This window comes from Etheostoma spectabile, chromosome 16 (assembly GCF_008692095.1).
Source record: "Etheostoma spectabile isolate EspeVRDwgs_2016 chromosome 16, UIUC_Espe_1.0, whole genome shotgun sequence".
NCBI lineage: Eukaryota > Metazoa > Chordata > Actinopteri > Perciformes > Percidae > Etheostoma > Etheostoma spectabile.
In genome coordinates, this window is record NC_045748.1 from 19,722,948 (window position 1) to 19,747,582 (window position 24,635).

Here is a 24,635-nt window from a genome sequence, read left to right on the forward strand (position 1 = left end):
TCCAGTCTGTTATTCTAACTCAACCAGCATGAGAGAGTGATCTCAAGTAGGGCTGCACAATTAATCGAATTTTAATCGCGATCACGATTTGGACTTCCCACTTTTGGACTGCCCACATCAAATTTGCGTGATCGAGCGATTATTTTTTATAAAGCATCATTTAAGAAACGCTCCGTGTTTTTTGCAAAGCCATCTCCCGCTCGTAAAGCCGTCTGCTCATGAGCCAGTCAAGTAGTTTACTGCACCCCGCGCAGCTAAGTTTCTAATGTTAGACAGTCCCAGAGGACAGAGTAGGGTGAGTAAAACTCAACAGATAGCAGCGCGTTAATACGTCAGTCTCAAGGTTTACCAGTTTTACCATGTAACACCACACTTTTGTCCATCTGTTGTTTTTCAGACAGCAGTGACCAGTGCTAGTCGGTGCTAGTTAGCGTCTGTAGCTGTTAGCCCCTCTAGACGCCCCGGTGCTAATGTCCTCGCATCCGCTGCATGCTGTTTATATGGATAGGTTTAATTTTGCGTTACATGACCCATTTCGTCTGTAAACCGTGCCTGTGTTGGATCTTTCTGCGCTCTCTCTTCCTACTCTCTCTCCTCTTACTCTCCGCCCCCGCCGCACAGCGGCCGCCGGTCCACACTCTGATATTTGTCTAGTTTTATTATTTTAACACCTGTATATTGTAAGTATGAGCAAACCAGTTTTTGTACCAATGTTTCCATGGTACCTCTGCTATCGGGCGCCGCTACGCGAGAACACAGAAGAATTATTAATGCAACTAACTTCAGTTGGTAGAGTAACAGCGTGTGAGACGCAGCTGCTGTACCGAGACCGGGACCTGGACCTGGACCTGGGCCAGAGATGCGACCCATGGCCAGAATATCATAGTTCATAAAAATGCAGCGCAGTGAAGATACAGACGTTTCATACACACGACCCGTGCTGGACCCGTTCATAATGAGTCAGCCGTCTCTCTGTGAGTAGTGTCCATCACACTCCCTCTCGCAGTTATAAATAGCCTATGTGACAATAAAATTTGTTTTGGTTAAAATCAATAAATAATCGTGAGAATAATCGCGATCAAAATTTTGATCAAAATAATCGTGATTATCATTTTGGACATAATCGTGCAGCCCTAATCTCAAGCCTGGTCCTCATCAACACTCTCACTTGTGTTAACAAAATAATCACTGACATGATGTCTGCTGGTCCGTTAGTGGTAGGGCTAAAATGCAGTGGAAATGTTTTATAACATTAAGTTCGTTTTTATTGAAAGGAGGGACTTTGCAATTAATTGCAATTCATATGATCACTCTACATAACATTCTGGAGTATGTGCAAATTGCCATTATAAAAATTCACAGCAGACTTTGTAAATTACTATTTGTGTCATTCTCAAAACTTTTGACCACGACTGTATGTACATGTAGTTACTTTTCCCAGTGATGTATAAACGCCATTACAAAATGTTTTTTTTTTTTAAATTAACAAAAATAAACACAAATCGATTTTTGGAATTTAATGAATCGATTTAATTGGAAGTGCTTGAATCGATTTTATTTATTTTTTTTGCACACTTTAGCGTCCACAGTATTTCCTTCCTATTTCTGTCACTTCTGTTTGCATTTGTTTCAATCTCCCAGACAAGGAATACTTTGTAAAGATATACAAGTCTTCGCTACAGCTCAATTGCACAAATCTATCCATTTCTGTTAGGGAAGTTTTTAATTTCATTGACAGCAGCTTATTTAAATTAAAACAGCAGAGTATGAGATGACTGTTTGTACTAATTGCATTGGTGGTCAGGAAATTGACCATTGAGCTAGAACTGAATGTTAGCTGAAAGAGTCTTCCCTCTGCAGGACTGTACTGTAGATTGTGTACGTGATTGTAGACTTTGCTAGTGTAATTGTTCCTGATGTGTGTCCGTTAGGTATACAGAAAAGAACAGGAGGAAGAGATGAAGGTGAAATGGCAACCGACCCGAGGATGAAGAGGTACCGCAATGGATGAAGAATGAGGGGCCGGGGCGGCTGACGTTTGTCGACGATTGACAGCCCAGAGCTCCGTCTCTAACATACACACTTGCCTCAGTGCCAACATACAGCAGACCACCACCATGCTGTGTGAAGAATACTTGTGCAGAAAGATTGACTACACTTGTGTATATTGAGAGATATTTTCATAGCAATTAGGCTTGGAAGAAACTGTGAGGCTGGGGCTTCAGATTTTTTGTAATTTTTTTACATCATGCTGTTTTGTTCAAACCAAAACAAACTAATTAATGATTGTAATTATTATTTGTAATGTTTTTTCAAGCCATTTTTGTTCTATTATTCTGGTAAAAGCAATGGGTAAAATGAGTTGTGGTGCCTCAATCTTTGAAACAGTTTTCTGTTGGACACTGACATCATCAAGGTGATTAACTCGCCTAATAACTAGCAATCTAGTAATCCCGCCCCGAAACAGCCAACATTATTGTCAAAGTGGGCCTAAAAAGGCTTGGATTCCACCTGCTCACTGTATGCTACCCCGACAGGCAGCTAAAAGTCTGAATGTAAATTAGTGAAAAGAGTATTAGAAGGTATTGCTTTCTGATGAATAACCAGAGCCGCAGAGAACATATTTGTTAAAACAGTGACATTTGGTTTCATTTCTTCAATCAGCGAGAAGGATAAGAGATATAAGAAACAGTTAGCCTAGCTTTATCTAAAGTAAGAATTGTTTAACAGATGTAGAAATAGACATTGGTGAATAGCTTGCTTGCTAACAATACAAAAAGGAAGAGGTAAGAGAGAAAACCGATATCCAGGTTTTCATCTGATTCTGTGGATGTTGACAAACAGCAAGTTCCGTTTTTGACCAAAGAACAGGTATGATGTAAAAACATAAGGGAATGCAAATTGAGGGTGTTGATAAACGTTTTGGTACGTCTGTCTTTCTGATCTGGTTGTTTGAGGCTTATCAGGGGAAAAAACTAGCAAAAGAGGTCAGCACATTTTAAATGGTGGTCTTATTGTGTAATGGAAGCCAAAGTCCCAGATGCAAGTACTGTAAATTGTGCACAACAATGTTTTAAACATGTTTCTGCCTCAGTGTTCAGATGACCACTTAACTTTTAACTGCATTTAAATATTGGTTTTACTTATTATATTTATTGGTTTACATTTTGCGGCTTTGGTATATTTTGGTGTTGAGGTGGCTTGAACTCATAATGTAACTACAAAGTCATAAAGTCAATGTTAGAAACAACAAAATATTGTTTTTAAATGCATTTTAAAATCTTTTCCAATAAGTTTTTCTATTTTACTTTACTGCCGCCATAATCAAAGCAAATTGCAAATACTCTGCAATAATGATGCTGAAAACAAATGTTTTATTTGACATCAAGTCAATAACTTACCCTGAGGAACGTTGTAGGCCAACTGCCTCTGACGCGTTATTATGAACCCACGCATTTCTGGCCAGGTGTACTGCTACGCTAGGTAACGCAACACGATTTGTTGAGGTCCTATTCCCTGACTAATTGGCTCCTAACCTTAGAATATTCTAGAGACAATACAGAGGCTGATTCTAATGGAATGTACCGAAACATCTTATGTTATAGACAGAGTATTGCAAAACAAGTTAATGCAACAAACACAACTATATCTCATAACAACAAACTTAATGCATGACCAACATGTTCTTCATTTATGTTGAAATAATGCTTGCCTTTAGCTAAATGCATAATGCAAATCACACACATGTTTAAGCACATAACACATTTTAAATCCAACAATATCCACGGGCTTGGTAATGAAGTGTCCTCTGTTTCAAAGAATGATGAAGTTGATTTGGATTTACTGCCCATCATCTCATTTAGAATATTCCACATTTTCTTACTGTCATGCGTTGCATTCCTAATCACATTTTCGTTGCTTGATCTCTCTGTACAATGCCTGCCAATCGGAAGTTGGGGAATCAATCCCTGGCCCTGCAGTCCCATGTCGAAGTGCCCTTGGCAAGACACTGAACCCTGAGTTGCCCCCTGCGCATTGGAATGTGAATGTGTGTGAGTGTTTATCTGATGAGCAGTGGCACCTTGTCGCAGCCTCGGCCACAGTTATGATGTGTGTGAATGGTAATGTTTTCTGTACGATGTAAAAGCGCTTTGAAGTCGTTAAGACTAGAAAGCGCTATATAAATACATCACATTTAATTTACATTTACAAAAGATCTCACATTTCTCACAGGTGCGTGCTTCTCAATTTATTTCTACAAAACTTATTAAAAGCCTCAACAGCGTCATCTGTCGTCCTGCTTCAACACACTATCCCAGCACATATTACATTAACATTCACATCTTCTATAAAATAGTTTTCATTGAAGTATTCAAATGCTCTCTTATGATTTGTGGTCTGGCTTTTGGGACCTTTGTTTTCCTAACTACAGCCACTAGGTTATCACTACATCCATGGCAAAGACATAGCTTTGCTGGATGTTCTACTTGGTTAGTGTATATATATATATTATATTATTATTATATAATACACACAAGTTGCCATTTTGGATCCATCCTTTTTTAAGCATGGATACTTGTGTTGGTTTAGTTATCACTTCTGTTAATCCACATGCATCATGGATAGTTTGAATCTTTTGGTGAATGAACAATGTAAAAGCCCACAGTTAAGTGAGCAAATCCACACTCCAGCTGGTTCCAACCACTATACAAAGAAGAAGAAGAAGAAGAAGAAGTAGTTGTCTTTGAGCATGCAGCGCCAATGAGCTCCTGCAGCGAATAACGGTAACTGGAATAACGGTGAAGCTCGGAACGACCCCCTGCACTGCTATGGAACGCAAATTGATCACATTACGCCACTTTCTAGCCCGTTTTGAATGGTCAGAGCGCCTTTTTTACGTTGTCCTAATGGCAAAATGCCGTAAAAAGCGCCAAATCTCATTTAACGCTGCTTTTTACGGGAGCAGTACACGTATCATAACCGTCAGACCACAGACAGACAGAACAGACCACATGAATCCACCCAGCACACAAGTATGAGCAAGCTCGGTGATTTGGCGGAGGTCTGTTTCTTAAACTGAAATTGTTGGCAGATAAACTGCATTGTGTTTTTATTGAACAGTTATCATTTGTGGTCCGCTGTAGACACAATTTAGTAACAACCACTAATTTGCTCTTGGTAAAATAAGTGTACTACCTCCAAAATTAAACCACAGACTTTCATCTTGCAACATAATGGCTAGTTTTGATTGAGATTGCTGTATGTTGCTACATTCTAAGTGAATAACATCAGTGTTTCCCCCATCTTTATTAACATAATAAACCAATCCAGTTGATTTGAAGAGCACAATCCAAACATAATGCAAGATCTCCACTCAAACACTACCATACATTAGACGTGACTACAAGGACTTGACTACAGTACACATGCATTTCTAGAGATATTCCTTTTTCCCAGATTAAGACTTAAAGTGTATACATCCCATACCAACATGCATTTATGGAAAAAGTCCACCAACATGCTATAATGTTGCTTTTTTTGGTAGGCGAGTGTAAGATTCAATTCTTGGTGGTCTCTTTGATAAGCTTATAGTTAGGGAGTGAGGAGATGCGCATTTGCTTAGACCAATGGGGCGGGTGTATAGCTAAAGACATAGCACCCCTCTTTTCTCTCTTCTCTTTATAGTTTCAGACTCATCTACCGACCCTTACAAAACTGCTCCCTATGCTGTTATAGTTTTGGACTGCTGGGACTTCTTACATGAGCTCATCTCTTTCTCTCTTTTCTTTGTGCATCCATGTCCCAAAATGCTTTTGTATTAATGTTGCACCTGACCCCAGTCCACCTAAGGGCATACACACTCACTTTTCATGCAATTCACTTCATATAGTACAGCAGTACATAAGTCAGTCTCAACTCTTTAATATTGTTATTATTATAAAATTATTATATTATTATTATTATATTATTATTATTATTAATAATATTTATTATATTAATTAATATTAATTTATTTTAAATGCAAAAATGCCTGATCCATATGGAATGGTAATGCTTGAAAGTTCTGTTTTCTCCAATTTGAGTTACAGTGGAGAGCTTTGGTTTCCTCTAGATAGAAAGATTATCTTCAACTTAATTGAAGCTTATTATACATAATATAATAATAATTTATTTATAGAGCGCTTTCAATCAAGTGCTTTACAAAGAAGACAATTAAAATACAAACAGTACATTAAAAATGTAAATCAAAACAGTAAAAAGTAAATACCACTATACAAAGACATCAAAGATTTGAAAATGTAGACTCATACAGCATTGAATAAGTAAGTCTTAAGCTTTGATTCAAAAACCTCAGTTGAGCATGCCAATTTAATATCTGCTGGAAGACTGTTAATGTTGGAGCACGAAACAAAAAGGCTTGCTCACCAACCGTTTTCTTCCTATACTTTGGTAAAGTCAGCAGTACTGACCCTTGGGAGCGCTGCAACCGTGAGACACATGGAATTTAAAAGGATACAGATATAATGGGGCTAGGCCATTCACTATTTTGTATGTTAAAGCAAAACCTTAAAACTGCTCTAACCGAACAGAGCCAGTGAGTGAGGCCAGCACAGGATTTATACGTATGTGTTTAGATAATCCGTCAGCATATGTGCTGCAGCATTCTGGACCTCTGCAGACCTTGCAACTTTTCTATAAACTTGGGAAGTTTTTCATGTAAATTTGAGGCAGTAATATTATATAAATGCTTGAAAAGTATCACTTTTGATGACAATTTGTCGGCGGACAGACATTCTTTTGTCTTTTGGTTATGTTGAGGGTGATATTTCCCCAGAATCTTTTTCTGCTGTTTTCCACATGGCCAGTTACACCATCCAAAACAGTATTATATGACCATTTATGTACCTTAGGGAACACACAGACTTTTGACGATGGAAATAATAGTGAAAAATAATAGTAATAAAAATTAGCATATAACTAAGTCCCTTTAACATCCTGACTATAAAAATGTACATATTAATCCTTTCCGACAGGTAATAGTTACAGTAAGTAACACAAACCATTCTGTTCAACAGTTAACGTTGTTGTTTTGACAGCTGATATATACAAATTAAAGTATTTTGAAAGGGTATCATATCTAATGTTTTATCTGTGAGGAGAGTTTGGTGGTCAAGTACACCTCATCATGTGTCAGTCAGATCTTAAACATGGCAGATTCTGTCAGATTAAACTTAAAAAATGTGATCATGGTGTACAACTGCATATACATTTAGTCTTAATAAAGGAAAGCATGTATTTAGCCCGGTATGTGGCAATTACTGTACTATACCCTGGTTGCTTTACACCTGGGCCCACTAAAAGTATATTGGCAAAATCGGCGACAAGTTAAGCAGCACTTAATAGCATTTCAGACTACCATTCCATACAAAGACCAGGCAAAGCCCATGTTGCAGGGCTTTTAACACTAAGTTAGCATCACGCTGTACAAGAAGGTGAATTTTAGCACACTCCAAAAGTAGTAAACTGTCACTGATTGCCATAACAACACAAAGTAAATTGCAAATGCACTGCAACAATGATGCAATGAATATGAATGCTATTTATTTGATGTCAAAGTCTAATAATATCAACGTCGGAAACTTTGACAAGGATTTTTTATAATCTTTATGTAGTTTAACAGCGTTGTAACTGTAAGTGTTCATTATCATCATCATCAAATTTGTGGGAAAACGTGCAGAAAAAACAGTCTCAAAATTACCAACACAAATGAAGGAGATTTACAAAGTATTCATTGAAATACTAATTTAATTTAAAATATTACCAAATGAGGAAATTAGACCACAGACACAAATACGCATTTGCAGATATAAATCACTCTACATTTATTTCTGCATGGTCTCACAAGTCACAAATGAGAGGCACAGATTCCTTGGGATTGTGTTTCTGTCTACCCAATAGATGTAGCCAATATTCATTCTCTGTTGTTATCTCCATCACTCCTGACAGGAATATCTCTCTCTTTCTACTAAATGTTCACCATTTAGTCTCTACCTGTGCCTGCAGTTTAGTGCTTTGCTGTTGACAAAACAATGCTGATGAACCCGTAAGGGAGAACTGTAACATTTCCAGGCTGGTAAACAAATCAATGAGTTAAAAGCTGATGAAATGCTTTGTAGATTTGATGTAAATGCACATACACATTAAAGCATTTTTAACACTTGTTGGAATGTTCCACACAATTTATCACTTTTGCTTTTCCTTGGCTCAACTGTTCACAGTTCCCTTTAGGAAGGGAATCAGAGCACATCATGAAGGACAGTATCAGTCAAATAATGCTTTCTTTTTTACAGTGTTCATGACAGCTGTTGAAAACTCACAAGATTTTAACAGTATTCTTTCAATATATATTTTTATTGAAGGAAAATGTAATACATCAGTAATCCCTCAGAAATGCCCGGCATCTATCTATCTGTTACTTTCTATCTATCTTACATTCCTTAAACTGCTGCATGTATGGACAGAAGATGTTCGCTCGTTCTGGATGCTTTCATCTCCTCCCTCAGCCTTTCTTGCTCATGCGACAACTCCTCCTGAAGACCAATCAGACAGACAGACAGACAGACAGACAGACAGACAGACAGTCAGACAGAGTTAATTTAAATGTAATGCTGCCATATTGGTGATGAGCCACTGCCAGTACAGCTCTGCTAGAGCGACCTGGAGAGGCCATCAAAGCGGCCAAGGAGCCTACAAATAAAAAACACAACACGTGTGACTTGCTCAGGTAGGTGAACCCAAGGAAGGCTGTAGGTCCCGATGGACTACTTGGTAAAGTACTAAACACATGCTGTCCACTCTTTGGAGTCTTCACTAAAAGCTTTAAGCCATCATCATCCCTGGGTCCAAAAAGCCAACAATCGACTAGTCTGAACGACTACATAGTGCGTTTCATTTGTACTCAAGTAGGATTTTTTAAGGTCAGAGTTGGAAACACCCCCCCCGAACCTCAGGTTTTCGAACTCAGAACTTGGACACCTCCATTACCCTAAACTCAAAATCCAACATGGATGCCCCATGCATCACCGTAGTAACCGCAGTAATTATCACTTTTGCCCTTGTGTGTCTCACTAAATCAGTCGTCCCCACAGTCATGTCTGAACTTCTATCTGTAGACATGTTGTTACCTGTATGTATCGCCCATGCCCTGTGTCATGTGTCAAGTTAAGGTTTTCTATTTATCCTATTATTTCTGATTGTTCTTACCTCTCCTGTTTTATTTTGATACTAACCGGGTTATCTCTTTCAGGTGTTTTACTTCCTGGTTTTTGTCAGCCTTCGAGCCTTGCGTTTCACCTGTGTCTCGTATATCCCTCCCCCGCCCTTGATATTACTCACCTTAGTGCCAGCATTGAGCGTTTATCCTCAATTCCGTTTTCTAGTTTTCCTGTGTTTTGACCTCTGCCTTGTCTTGATATTACCCTATTTCCTTTTGCTCTGGATACTGTTGCTTGTGAGTTTTTGATAACTCCAAATAAACCTGTTTTGGAATAAATCACCTGAACGTGTGCTTCTGCGCGTCAATAGAAAGTTGACTCTTTTCAACTTTTGGTAATGAGCGTGACCGGTTCAGCGGCAAGCAGCGTCAAAAGCAAGCCGCCAGACCAAGGGATGACTTAGCTGTATTCTCTCTGCATCTTTTTTGGCACAGTGCAGAGGACCCAAGGAAACCCCTCATCTTTATCAGAACCAAAGTTCGTGGTCTATGTTGCTTAACTGAGTTTTTAACTGTAAAAGTCTCTCTGCACAATCTCCCCAACTTTTAATGTCAGTGTTCTGCGTCAACTACTGTCGAAATGCCGTAAACTCTCGTTATCCACAATAGACATGGGGGTTGCAATCAATGACAAGATCAGAGAGTTGCTATGGATACTTGTGCTGTACTGCACTACACGGGTTTCCAGGATCTGTGACAAGGCTGATGTGGCTTATTTGTGATGCTTTGTTTATGGTAGTCTTCATGAATGGAAGAGGTAAGCCTATCACACATTTAATGTGCTGTATTTATTGCGCTTTTCAGTCTTACAACTGCTCAAGCACTTTTACATCTACAGGATACATCACCATTCATACTCTGTGGCCTGCCGTACAAGGTGCTACCTGCTCATCAGATAAACATCATACACAGTCACACTCTTCTTCCCAAGGACACTTCGACAATGACTGCAGGGGCGGGGATCGAACCACCAACCTTCCAATGGGCAGGCAACCGCTCTACCACTGAGCCACAGCCGCCCCTGTCATGTCAGAAATGGCCTTACATCTCAACACCAATTGCAATGAAAGTACTCATTATTGCATTTCTGCTCAGTAAGCCTTACATTAAGGTTTAGTGTTTTTTTTTTTAGGAGGAGCAACATTAGGCTAACCAATGTGGGCCTCCATCAATGGTAGATACAATTAGTTAAGAGCTAACATATATATGGCTGAATGTTGATTAATAAAAAACAAGCCAGCAGGCTTGCCTGCCCAGACCCACTCCTGCGGAAAATTAAATACTTCTTCACTCGTTTCAATGGAGACAGCACAACTCCCTGCCCCCCCCCCCAACCCCCAGCTCCAACCTCCAACCCCTCCTTATTGACAAGGAGCTGGTACCTCCACACTGCGCAAAGTCATCCAAACAACCTTTGGCCATGACAGGTTCAGTGGCAGGTCTGAAAGAATGCCACTCAGCTAATTGACCTTCTTACCATGCTGTTCCAATACCTTCTGACTCTGCTATGTCACTGACCAGTGGAGGAATCCCCATCATTCCAATCCCCAAAAAGGCTCCTGCTAAGGACCTAAAGGTCCCAATCAGTGGCAATAACATCTGTGCTGTGCAAATGTATGAGAGGGTGGTCGGGTAACCTCCTATCAGGCATGGTGTCACAAGCTGACCCATTCCAGTTTACCTACAGGCAGGACGCGGTGTGGAGGCACACCAGTCCACACCAGTTCGTGAAATATTCCATTTTTTTTGATTTATTGATTTGTGTATATGTCAACATTTTCTGTTTATTTTATTTCGTGTACGCAACATGCGGGAAACGATCGTGTCTCTGTGGCACGCAACAATGGAAATAAAACGCCAGCACAGCAACAACAACGGACGGTTTTGGTAAGGAAAGAGAATACCGCAGGAAGAACTGCAACACGCGGGACACAATCCCAGTCTCCAGGTGAAAGTCCTGATTTTTTTTTGAACCTTTTCAATATTACTTGCTAGCGTATTGTTCTGTGATCACAAAATAGGCTTCCCTTGAAATATATTATCTCAAAATTCGTGGTCAACACATGACAATAACAACATTAATGTGACACAAATCAATAGATTAACTAACGGAACCATTCAAGAACTGCTATTAGACTTGCTGCTGGAGATGACAGCCTCACACTTTTAGACACTGTCAACAAAACCTGACTTGGCACATTCACATGCCAGGATCTTATTCATGGCTTTTCCTCAGTGACATAGGTAAACTTTTACATCACCTCTCTGATCTTCAGGTTCACCCAAACTGACCTTGTGACTAAAAGATTTCTGCTGGACAGACCACAACAGGAGTCTTTTAATAGGTTAAATCAACCAAGCAAAACCAATATTGGTTCTCCTAGGTTGTGTTTCTACCCAATCCCTCTTCTTAGTGTACACCAGGTTTTTCAATTTCATAAAATTTTTATTTATTAATCAATCATAACACGAGTTATCTCGAGAAACTTTACAGATAAAGTAGGTCTAGACCACACTCCAGAATTTACAAGGACCCAACAGTTCTAGTAGTTTCCCTCACAGCAACAGTGCGGACAGTGGCGAGAAAACTGCCTTAAGCCAGAAACCTCGGACACAGACCCAGGCTCTGGTATATGGGGTCATACTGAAAAAATGAGAATCATATCAGGGGCAAGACATGGCTTAATTTATTCATCGAAAAAGTAAAATATTTTGACTGTATTATTATATACTTATACATTTTGGAGCTCAACAAAAGTTTCTACTTTAGAAACTTTAAGAGTCTATCCTGCTCACAGAACTCAGAACCTTTCAGATCAGCAGGACGTGTTAACTTTGTTTACCACTCCCTTGAATCAGTTTTCACTTTCAATATCTCTTCCTGGTCATGGAAAAGGTAAGGTCTTCATCAGCACAAGGCCCAAATGAATCCCATACAGAACTGAACATCGTCTGCTGAACGTAGGAAGGAAAAATCTTCTTCTCAGTGCTGGCCAGAAGGATGACCACATACCTGCTTGAAATGGCTCCATTGAAACAAACTGCCAGAAGGCGGAGTCCCAGGCTTCCCAGGATGTGTAAGCACTCTACAATGATCTGGACCAGATCCAGAAGGCCAAGCTGAGAAGACAGACCTGCACGTTTTTTGCTTAATCTTGCTATGTGTATGGCTGATAAACTACGCATGGAGCTCTTCCATAAGCCATCCACCCTCCATCCATCTTCACCGCTTATCCGTACCGGGTTGCAGGCCAGCAGCTCCGCAAGACCCCAATTCCCTTTCCTGAGCCACATTAATCAGCTCCAACTCGGGATCCCTTGGCGTTCCCAGGCTTGGTTGGAGATATACTCTCCACCTAGTCCTGGGTCTTCCCCGAGCCTCCTCCCAGCTGGAGCGTGCCTTAGGAGGCACCCAGGAGGCATTCTTACCAGGTGCCCAAACCTCAGCTGGCTCCTTTCGACGCGAAGGAGCAGCGTCCCTACTTCGAGCTCCTCTCGGCATGACTGTGCTTCTCACTCTACTCTAAGGAGATGCCACCCTCCTCCATTGTCCCCTCACTTCGCGAACAGACCCCAAGGTATTTAACTCCTTCACTTGGGGTAAGGATTCATTCCCTACCATTGGTTTCCTGCTGAAACCATGCCTCAGATTTAAGGTAATGATCCCACCCAGCCGTTCTCACTTGGCTGCGAACCGATTCAGTGAGTGCTGGGTCACAGGCCGATGATCCATCAGGACCTCATCATCTGCAAAAGCAACGATCTATCCCAAACCTAAGCCCTCCTGTATAAGAAAGGTGTTGCATCCTTCTTCTATGACCTGCAGAGTGTGCTTTGCCTCCAAGATTTCACCACAGAGTGGCAACAGTTAGAAGTAGGAATTGCCACGATTGTGCCATCTCTCCCTCTGTTGGTGTCACCTTTGAGGTAATCCTCGTCGGAGTACTAGACAATGTCACCAGCCTCCTTTGGACAGCAGCAGGCACATCAAGACTGCTGAAAAGATGGACGAGGTGATGGCGTGGGCTCGTATGAAAAACACAACAAAAGCCAACAAAAAACCATCAAATCAGGAGCCTGTCTCTCACGGAAGTCAGAAACAACAGCATCATTTTCATTGAGGGGAGAGAAAAATCCCACTCCTCTTGAACAACTCATTAAAGCCTGGGGAGGCACTACACGCAGAGCTTATGGACAAACAGATGGAGTTAACCGTGATTAAACAGTTCTCAGAAGACCTGGCAAAGATCGATCAAAGCAACTCCCAACCGAACAAACCGGGTCAGACCTGTGGAAGATCCCCAGACAAGACTCAGCTTCCTCACCCATCAACCTACGACGCGCTTCCCTGTCCTCGAAACCTTCACCAAAGGTTTGGAAGTAAGGAATGCTGCGCATCTGCAATACCCCTAATGTAAGCCTCCAGCCATCTTGTTGATGCTATAGATGACACCGTGCCAATTTCTGAGAAAGCTAGCTGAGGGCAGGGCAGCAGCAGAGAACCACAACCCATCAGCTTGTCACAGAAGATGGGGGGAGAACATCAGCCAAGAGTAACAACCTAGGCCATTTTGACGTTTTTCCACTCTGGTAACAGCTCAACTCGCCTCGTCTTTACTCGACTCGAAGGCACTCTGCATTCGTTTTCCTTTGCAGACTGAGTACGCCTCACGTGGCTGGTCACCAAAGCTACGCGTGATGATGTAATTTTCAACGCAACTCACAACATTATGTCGTCTACTTGCCACAAGCCAGAAGAAGGTTTTTGTTTCAAAAAGAACTGAAGGAAGCAACAAAATGAAAAAACAAGTTCGACGTCGACTGATATTTTGCCGACACAAAGGTAAGTTAAGTGTTTCTCGGTACGTTAGCTAACATTGCATGTATTAAGGTCACAGTCAGTATTTAATAAAGTATTTAATAAAGTACATGAACTTTACAACCATGATTACCACCAAAATATGGTATTCTGTGTACTATTTGTGGTTTCAAGACATTCACGCTTTGCAAAATCGCCGGCGCAGACCGTCTGGTGGCGTTCGATGTCCAACTGGTGAAACTCTGGTTCTGACCTGCTGTGCCTTTTTATAATCTTTATGAGAGTCATGGAGAGCTTATGACATGAGCTGGGATGCACCCTGCGACAGTGTCACCGTGACACGTTGCAGGGTGCAGAGTAAGAAGACTCTGCAGGATGCAGAGGAAGAAGACGCGGATTACGGTAGGTTTGATTTCGCTACTTGACTAGCTAAATAAACCTTTTTGATATACTGTCTTTTTTTATATTGAACACGTTGAAAAGTGAGAATAGTGCAGAGAGATAATCTGTCGGTGTCCTGGCTAGATTTTTTTTTTTTTAATGTCGCGTTTGTTCTGCACCACACTCGCATCTTTTTTGCTAAAAACGCAGGTGATCCGACCAACCAGCAGTCTGCAGTTTCCACGTCAACCTTTGGTATTGTCTCAGCTAGCTTGGAACCTCACTAGGTAGTACTAAAAAACGTACCTGGTAGCAGTTCCCGGGACTTTTTTTCGGGTAATGGAAAACCAAAAAAGGGTAGAGTCGGGCGAGACGAGGAGATACCACGCAGTGGAAAAACGCCATTTGGAGTCAACCTCGAAGGCAGCTCAGCTTCCGGTGAGATCTATACTATGTGCTCACAGGGTATGGAGGCTGAAGTTTGTACACACAAAGCAGAAAACCTAGACTGTCAAAATAGAACAGAATCACACAGACACGGAAGACACAAGACAGGAAGTACCACTAGACAAGACAACAGAACAAACATAGAGTATACAGGAAACAGAACAAATGCACACTAATAACGGAAACATAACAGAACCTCAAAACCAACAGAAACCATAACAACCAGGGCAATTTCAGCCCAAACAATGTTACATACCCTATTAGGAGACGTTAAGTAACAGCGTGAACACTCTAATATATTCTATCACCCTTTACTAATGATCAACCATAGCGAGTAGAAAAAGAATAGAACAAACTGCAAAAACAGTGACACCTTTACTAGCAATAATCGGCAAAGGCATCAGCAAAACCTGTCTGAACATCACGTTCCAACCAACAGCACCAATAAAGGCTGGACAATCAGTATTTATTCAGGCTAGTCAGCAGTGCAAGTTCACCGAAAATAAAGTAGCTAAAAGTAAAAGAAATTCAAATAATGAAACTCTCATAGAGCACGGTTTAAATAAATAACACACTCCTTATTTCGGTTAAATCAACAAATTAATAATAATATTTCCATAAGGGATGGAATCAGGCCATTGGCTACTTTCCAACGCTGTAATACGTTAGTTCAGCATCCTCAACCTATATATGAAAGTGTCACATGGACCTGCAGAAAATCCTCTTTGCAAAAGTCTTAGACTGTGGGAGAAAAATGCCGCTGCTTCAATATTCCATACTGACCTCGGTAATTGTCCACTCTGCCACTGTCGTCCAGGATCTTGCTCCATATTTGTCTTAGGTCATCTAGTTGTGACCACTTTCTCACTCGGGTCCCAGCTGTGATGTCCCAGCTTGTGATTTAATGTTTTTTTATTTTTTTCGCACACCTCTTCTGTTAGCTTCATTACTGCTCAAAATCTCACCCTGTGTGTGAATTGTCTCCAAAGCCGAACAAGGTCTCTTTTAGGTCCCTCAATTAGGTTGATGCACTCAAAGACTGACAATGTTTGGCTTTTGTCACCTGTGTGGCAAATTGCTTGCCTGAAACGATTTTCCAAATGTGATGATAAAATCAAATTTTTTGTTTTTATTTGTTGCAGCAGGGATTGCACCTCAACGTTTTGATTGTCCACTGCTTTCAGCATACTCAGGAAGCACTTCTCATATACTGAGGAACTTCAGTACTTGGCTCACTGCTCCAGATTTGGAGCTCTAGAGCATCTGGGGATTACTCAAGTTCCAGCACGGGCGTCCTGGATTAGCTCTTTTGCACTGCCACAAACCTTTTGTGTCTGATGCTGCTTTTCATGAAACTGTGAATATGTTCAGTGTATCAAAAATGGCTGACGTGCCCAGACACCTTTAATGCTGCACAGTGTACCGATTCATGAATTGCAGTGGACTATAACAGTTGAGGGAAAAGTTTGTTCAAAAGCACATGCCCATCTCCTTGTATCCGACATAACAGAGGCTCCGTCGAAACTGAAGCCAATGCAGAGTGGGTCAAGTTGCAGTGGTTCAACACCACCTGTGTATCTTTTCTGAAATACACTTGCTCTCATGTTACTTGGTGTCCTGAACCCAATATCCCGTTCTTTATTTTTCCCCTGTGTGAACATATCTCACTCAAACAGCCACCAGTTCACGCCTTGACTCGTCCTTATATTCATAAAAAAAACATGAATTTGAAGAAACCCTGAACGGTACGGAAAAAAGACCCGCAGACCTGAGTGGCTGAGGAGAGGGAGAGGGAGAGGGAGGGAGCGTTCACTTCTCAGTGATCTGTGTGTAAGGAGCAGCATGTTGTGTATAGTGAGGGGCAGTGTGACACTGTACCTAACACGAACGCAGACACCGGACCGGCACCCCAATCAGGATTTTATTCAATCCAACACAGATATTGACTCGTATGACTCGTATATATCTTGTATTCGGCAAAGTGCTTATTCCGTACCAGATACTTGTTTCAGCCAATATCGGCTCATCTCAATGGTAAATTATGTTAGCTTACCTCTAAAGCCAATTTTCACCCACCCGTTTTGGGTGAACTCAGAGTAAATTCAAAAAGGGGAATCACAGAACGTATAAAACTTGACATTACATAGCATGGCTACTCTGTTAATAAAATTTCACTAAATGAAAATATATATGTATAATGATTTAACATTAACCTTGGACTTAATCGCTCTCTGTGCAGCTTCAAATATCTACTGAAGTTAGTCTTCTATGAAGACTTTGTTGCATCTGCATCTATGATTTTCAATCCAGTTTGCAGGTGCCAACTTTTTTGTGTACCAACATAGTCCTTGTAGCAAAAGAAACGATCTTTGGTGGTGTCATTATTTCTAATGGCACTCAGCAACGTAAATTATTCCAGCTTCTCTCGCCTGCAGCGGTTGTCAGAGATTGGCTGGGAAATGATGCTTTTATTAAGTATCAACGTGGTAGGAATATAAGCGATAGTACAGTCGGAAATAAACAGAAGTGAATTTATTTGTAAACACGTTTTAAATTAATACTTTTTCATCTTTGAGTTTGGAAAGGTATCAAGTCTTTATGTCAAAACCGCCAAGTCCACTTGAAGTCACAGTCTTTGGTGTAAAGTCCAAGTCTTTTCTGTTTTCTGGAGAGTCTGAATTCTATCCATTGTTGACTTTAGTCTGACTTAATACTAGTCAGTGACTCGAGTCCACACCTGATGGAACGCACAGTCCAATCCAATCACTTGAATAGTAAGGAAATTTTGTTTTAATATTGTGGCCAATATATTATAGAAAACTCAATCCAATCTCAAAAGTAACTTATACTCTTTTACATGTTTTGATAATATATTCTTTAGTTAAAAAGTCCCTTGCTTCTTCTCTTTGCCCATCTGCTCTCTGTCAGCTTTGCGTTGTTTCGCGCAAGTTTTTTTGTTGTTGCGCTTGAGAGACAGTTCAGTGCTCTCGACCAAAACTGTTTGGTTCAGCTAGCACCAAATTTTTGTGATCTCAGAATCCAAGGCTTCATGTGCCAAACTATGGCTGCTTTTGTGTCAAGGCCCTTCCTTGGTGATAATTGTGTAAATGTTATTCAGTCAATGGTTATTATTCAGAAGTGGGTTAGTAGCAGGATTTTGAACTTTACATTTGTATCTCTTGGTTTTGCTGTAGAAATAGGAAACTTTCAGAGCACCCCTCCCTGAAAGTCAAGCAGCCCCTTCTCTCTGGTGATGAAGCGTGGTTGTCTGGGGGATGTGGTGGGCTAGGTTACTCACTTATGAATCTTCCCTAAGGACCTTGTGGACGCAAGGAAATCGTTAAAAAGCTAGTGGTAATTGTTGTTTGTGTGTGTTTACTGACTCTAAGTCTGCAGAGCTCCTTCCTCTCTGGTCGTTCTCCTCGGCTCTTGCTCGCACCACGCCTCATTTTGAGAACCGAGTCTTCCAGCATCTCCCGCAGTTTCCTAACACAAACACACCCACACACACACACACACACACACACCACACACACACACACACACACACACACACACACAAGCATGCTGACATGCCCTAAACCATTTTAACAATACTACTTGTAAGCATACTGTTAGCATAATAAACATTCTTAAATATGTTAGAAATACAGTTATTTGATAAATTAGATATATTTAATACTGTTTTTAATTGGTTGAGATTTGATTGGAGGAATTGATTAACCTGTTGCTGTTGTAGTCTATAGGCTTCATGAGCTCTTTCTCTCTTGCAGAGAAGCAGCAGCTTGAGAAAACCTCTGACTTTTTCTCTGGAAACAAAGAAATTCAGTCATAACCCATGCATTATCAATATTGAGTGAACTGTCAATGAGTCCAACCATATGATCTCCTTAAAGTGACCCAAACTGTATCTTAGTTACATCTAGTAAAACATCAATCAATGTGGGCTGGGTATAAATCCTTCTTTTTAGTCAATTAAACCATTCAGTCTTGTATAATTCAGACACGCTCTGGGGTCAACACCCAGGAACCATGCATCTAACTTCTCACAAGCTGGAAGCTGGCGAGGGTCATAATCAGTGAACATGTAACATTGTTGCATACTTCAGTCCAGCAGTACACACACACTAAACTAGTATTGTATTAATAGGAGGCTCCCTGCAGCCTGTGGTTGTTGCGCTGCAAATTAAAGCAGGAGACCATGGCAATGGTTATGGATGACACAATTAATAAAACAATTTTTATGCATTAATACTCTAACAGTGGGTTTCACAGACAGCTTGTTTTCGAAATGGCAAAGCAGTTAACATATGGGCATTTTGCCACAGACTTTGATCATACTGCTGTTCAACCACATAGGGTATTAATTCTCCCTCACTCTGCCAATATTAAAGCTCCCTGTGAAACCCAACATAAGCACAGTGAGACCCAACCTATGTTAAAACGTTTTTCTCGATTGTTTACACACATTTTCTGAAAGAAGCCTCATATTCCAGACTCTAACACATGATGTGCTCATGTAAAACACTACAATTGGAAAACACTAATGTCCAATCATTATGACTTAGGCCTTTTTTTTTGTTCAGTGTTAACTTACTTACACTACAGACAGTACATACATAAGTGTGTTGTAAATATTTGAGAATAGTGTTTTATACTCAGAACACACAAATTCACAGTAAAATATATTTTTATTGTCCACAAAAACAATGTAATCCCATTCCCAACCACACAAGTGCACATACAAAACAGAATTTACTGGACACGTTACAGTAAAAAAAAATAACAAAAAAAAACAACAACTATGCTGCATCTCTCTCTTCTGTAGCGGTCTGGCCACAGACCTCATCCACATCACAAGCAACGTTTTCCTGGGCCAAGCAGCGGGGGAAATATCGCCTAGCGGGCTATTTCAGCCATGAAAAGCATCAGCTGCTATCTCTCCACATGCGTCCTCCTAGCTTAGAGAGAGGTATACGCATTTGTGGATTTCGGTCATAAACTTTCCATCTCCAGGCAGAAAAAAATTCATCAATCGATTGAGGGATGGAGAAATGGAGGGAGACTAAACAACCTAAAAAGCCTGGGTGGACATCCAGAGCAGTCCTGTGGAACTATGTTGTGTCCCAAATGACAACGTACCTGAGCTGCTCGTGGCCAATCTCCTGATCGGTGGAATATTGTGTTGTGTAGGATGTCCAGGAATGTGATCAGATGGGCGGTGTTGTAGCGGCCAATGGTAGCGTGGTGATGGATGATGCCGTGTGGGTAATCGCTGCACACATTGTGTGTTCCCTTTGCGCTGCCAGGGACTCAACAAATGGCACACTGGCCGATGACATTCCTTCCCTCTTTCGTCTTTTTGTGAGGAGGAACCCAACTCATCAATGAAGATGAACTGTGCTCCACTGCAGCCACCTCTAGCTCAAGGACTCTCTGAAAACCACATGAAAGTATCAGAATAGACATGGAGTGGTCACTATTGTGAAGCACAAATCATCATGATTACAGTATTGAAATATGTATAATTACTGTTTAGAGGTTGAGTGTATGCATCATTGGGGGACCTCATTGACATAGTTATATCGCAATCTTTGACTCTTTCTGAATTGCGTTCAAATGGCACCCTGTGAACCTGCTTCATCCTGAGATGATTTCTGCACAAGCGACACCGTCCAGTGTTGATCCAGCTACCCTATCAATATTTTGAAAAATGTCATTGTTTTCCATTATTTTTCTTTGTATTTGCTGTAATGTTATGGCTTGTTGTTTCTAGGACCATGTTTATGATTTCAGTTTCTGTTCAGGAGACTGAAACACGTTCCCACCACCTTGTGTTGTAATCTTTCAGTTCTGCCAGACAAATATAAAATACTGTAAATACAAAGTAGGTATAATTTCCTAAATATTTGAAACATACTTTACAGTATTTTTACAGTCCTACAAAACAGTCCACGCAATGGACTGTACTACTTGTCTCATTGAGTACTGTGTGATATGCAGCACTGCAATTTTATAGTGAGATGATTACTTACCTATTCTCATTTCGGAAAATCCGTAGGAGGATGTACAGTGTACCTCCTAAGTATTGGCTGTACTCTTTGCCCGCCTCCTCATGTTAACCATGGTGACAACATGATCAACCAAAGTGGCTCGGATCTCATCAGAGATTACGGTCCTCGTCCTCGTCCTCCAGTCCTCTACTCTCACTTCACTCTACCTTATTCTCAACCTCTCACTCTCACTCTCACTCTCACTCTCACTTCTCACTCTCACTCTCACTCTCACTCTCACTCCTATGGCTCTGCCTCTGGTTCCAATGTTGGCAACCATTGTCCATTAAAGAGCTCACCTGTTACCCTTTATGCTAAGGTTCTGATTGCTAATTGGAGAACTGTGGACGGTGTTTTCCCTTGTGATGAGTCAGTGTGCACATTTGAAGCAATGTGTTCCTTGTGAAAACAGGATATTTTCTGCATGAAAATTTTGCCAAAAGCAAAGAATGGAGTGGTAGTGTTTGAAAAAAGGTTTTTAGAACTGCCATTTGAGTGTAAAGCAGGAATTTGCTTGTTTTAGCACATTGGTCAGGGCGTTGCTGAATGAGTTACATGTGTGGTCATTTGTCTCAAGTACCAAAATTGTGTGTAAACAATTGAGAAAAACTGTAAAAAAAAACTGCCATTTTTAGGTCAGCTTGTAGCTGAAGGTTTGGTATTTTTCCTTAGTGAAGGTATGAGGTTTGAGAACGGCAACAGACAGAGAGTGAACATCCTGCAATTTTAGCCACGCCGGATGTCAGAAATTCTTCCGTTGATCCAGACTAACTGATTAGGCTCATTAATCATTCTTCTAGACTTAGTTTTACTTATTATTTTTCAATTATTATTAGTATGTCTATGTTATGTCATTTTGTATTAATGTAATGAACACAAACTAAACAGCCATGACCGATCCTTTTCGGGAACTCCTGGTCAGCGAGTAAGGCTGTCGGATCGTTTTCCTGCCTGATCTCGATTGCACTGATCTCGGGGACAAACATCGCAAGAGGGGAAACTCATATTATCTAGCTGTTGTTACAGTAGTGTAGGCGACACAATTAACTATCAAGACCACTGACCAAAATACTCTTCAAAGAAACTACTGCTGCAACGCTAGATTACACTGCAATTACACAATTAGGTCGACTACACCTGATGGAATACTGTTAGTAAGTGCTTCAACCACTACTACGAGTGGCGATGGTGCGTCGGATATGACACATGCCTGTAAGTGGAAGAGCTGGGTTCAATTCTCCAATGGAACACCCAAGAGGAAATCCTAAGATGATATTGCAATCTACCAAAACTATTTCTGCTAGAAGTCTTTTTCAATGAAGTTAGCTCAATAGCTAAGTATAATTTGTATAATAGGTAATGGGTGGAATGTCATAATTGTTGAAACTGGCAATTAGCGTTATGGGCTGACGGGTGGCCTGCTAAATGTAAGCACAGGAGAGGGAGGTTACTTACTATGCCACAACTATGCTCTACTACTGCCAAAAGTGCGTGCTTGCTTAAAAACTGTGTGTGTCTGTGTTTGTAAACTGGTACTGTGTATTTAACATGCTATTTTCTATATCTGCAAACTACTCAAAGTGATTTTTGATAGTACAGGAACCCATTCGTCACACACACTGTTGGTACAGGTGCCATCTTCTCATCAATAAGTGTACTCACACATATTACAACGTGGGGTTCAAGTTCACTGGGACTGAAGGGGACCAGGGAATCGATCCACCAACCTTGCCGAGTGGCAGACACACCAATAACACCCCCAATTTTTGTGTGTGTTGTGTGTGTGTGTGTGTTTGTGTGGTGGTCCCGTCCACGTCACGTCCAAGCCTGTCCTTACCTGTCATAAGTGCTGTGTTCCTGGACTGGTTGAACGGATCAGACTCAGCTAGCTCATAGCGGACATTGGTAACCTTTGTGGGAGTTGAAGTCTGTTAAGGGTCAACAACCAAAATGAAACTGAATTGTTAAAACTGGAGACAAGACTCAAACGAGGATTAAGCTTGAACTGCAGGCAGACAGACACTGCCCCACAAATAAAAACAGAAACACAGTTGTGACAGCGCACTACTTTTGTGGTGATGTTACCAAACTCTGACAGGATCTCTTCCTCACTAGGTAGAAAAAGTCTGTTTTGTAAACCTTTTACAAAACCTACTTCACACCAGAATGCTTTATACTTATAAGTTATTAAAAATTAACAAAATAAACTAGAATAATGTACCGGTTGTCTCTCTGGACGGTTACTTATTTCATCACTTCAGGTCTTAAACTCGCTCTTTATTCGTTCCCTCCACAAACATTACGCAGTCATGGCAACAGGAAAAGTTAGATTTATAGTATGATAACCCATGACAATAATAACATAAAAGTATTTTTGAATATTTTTTTTAGCGGCCCACTGACATGGCTTGTGGAGAATGAAGGCAGTGTTCGTGTCGTCGGGCTGTGGAATTCCACATCAGAGTGAACCTGTCCATTCATCTGTGCTGAAGAGAACAGTAATGTGAAATAGATTAAAAAACAGATCTCCTTTGACTTTGAATAATTTATATTCACGTTGCCAGTTAATCTGCAGCATTCACTCACAAATACTGAGTTTACTTGGGTTTCTTTGGAAGATTTCAACATGCCGTCCTCATTTGTTTTTGCCACCAAACAGTAGATTATCTCCAGTAAAAATAGGGAAAATTACTGGCTATTGGTATTTCATAAACAGCAACGAACAATGGAGAAAAATATACTCTCCTTTACTTTCCTTAATATTCGTTAGTTGTTTACAGTAACATGGCAGTTTAATCTTTACACCATAAGGACCCACGGTAACACAGTTGTCACACACTCTGTAAATGTTCTGGAAAGTTTCTCATTCAGGTTTTCCTTCCCTGTCAGATACTTAAGCAGCCCTAAGTGACACAGGTGGATCACTCTTGGTAGTGGTCAGTACATTGTGTTAATTTGTGTTTCCATGACACATTTCCAAGATGGCGTTGCAATTTCAACAGTATGACAGACTAGCTACTTTTAAAATCGGTTTTTTTTTGTTTCTAACAGTCAGATTCCAGTAATTTAAAGATTCTAATGTCTTACATAAAACGTCAGATAATACAATAACTCTGTCGTCCACGTGTTGAACAAATGATGTAAAACAATATTTGGTTCTACCTTGATGACTGGACACATAAGAAAATTTATAAGGATTTCTCAGTTAATTAGCGATTCATAATAGGATAACTACTTATTATTTTGGATAGGTTCCATTCAAAGCATTTTGATGACAAATGTAAACAAAAATCAAATTCTTTTTGTAAATATGTATTAGGAAACCACAAACTACTTGTTTTTTTAGTCTTGCCCAGAGATGGCAGGGATCTGTTGCAGAAAGTGGTGGAGGGAAGAGGAAAGCATTGCATTAGGCAACGTGGTATGCGCCATATGTGTAACCCTGATCTCATACTAGGTACTTTAAACCTCAATGACAAAGCTTGGCTGAGCAGCTTTTTACAAAAGTCAAACACCCCCTCAGCCAACTGTCTCAAGGAAGTACGATATAACCATTTCCAATAAGGTGCAACAAAAAGGGAGTTACTGTTTGTTAAAATGAGTAATAAATGATAAGTTACCTTTTTCAGAAGGTGTAGTTACCCTTTTTAAAAGGGTCGTG

The 24,635-nt window shown here is 40.5% G+C and overlaps 1 protein-coding gene and 1 pseudogene across 1 annotated transcript in view; both read left to right on the forward strand.

Moving 5' to 3' along the window:
• LOC116704690 (dnaJ homolog subfamily C member 25-like) overlaps positions 1 to 2,105 on the forward strand; it is a 12,460-nt gene extending 10,355 nt beyond the window's left edge. The window contains 3 exon segments of the mRNA XM_032540314.1: positions 1,932 to 1,962; positions 1,965 to 2,000; positions 2,003 to 2,105. Coding sequence (XP_032396205.1) covers positions 1,932 to 1,962; positions 1,965 to 2,000; positions 2,003 to 2,052 — 117 coding nt within the window. The 3' untranslated portion in view covers positions 2,053 to 2,105.
• An 11,359-nt stretch (positions 2,106 to 13,464) lies between these two features.
• Positions 13,465 to 24,635, forward strand: part of LOC116704731 (dnaJ homolog subfamily C member 25-like) — a 20,438-nt pseudogene continuing 9,267 nt past the window's right edge.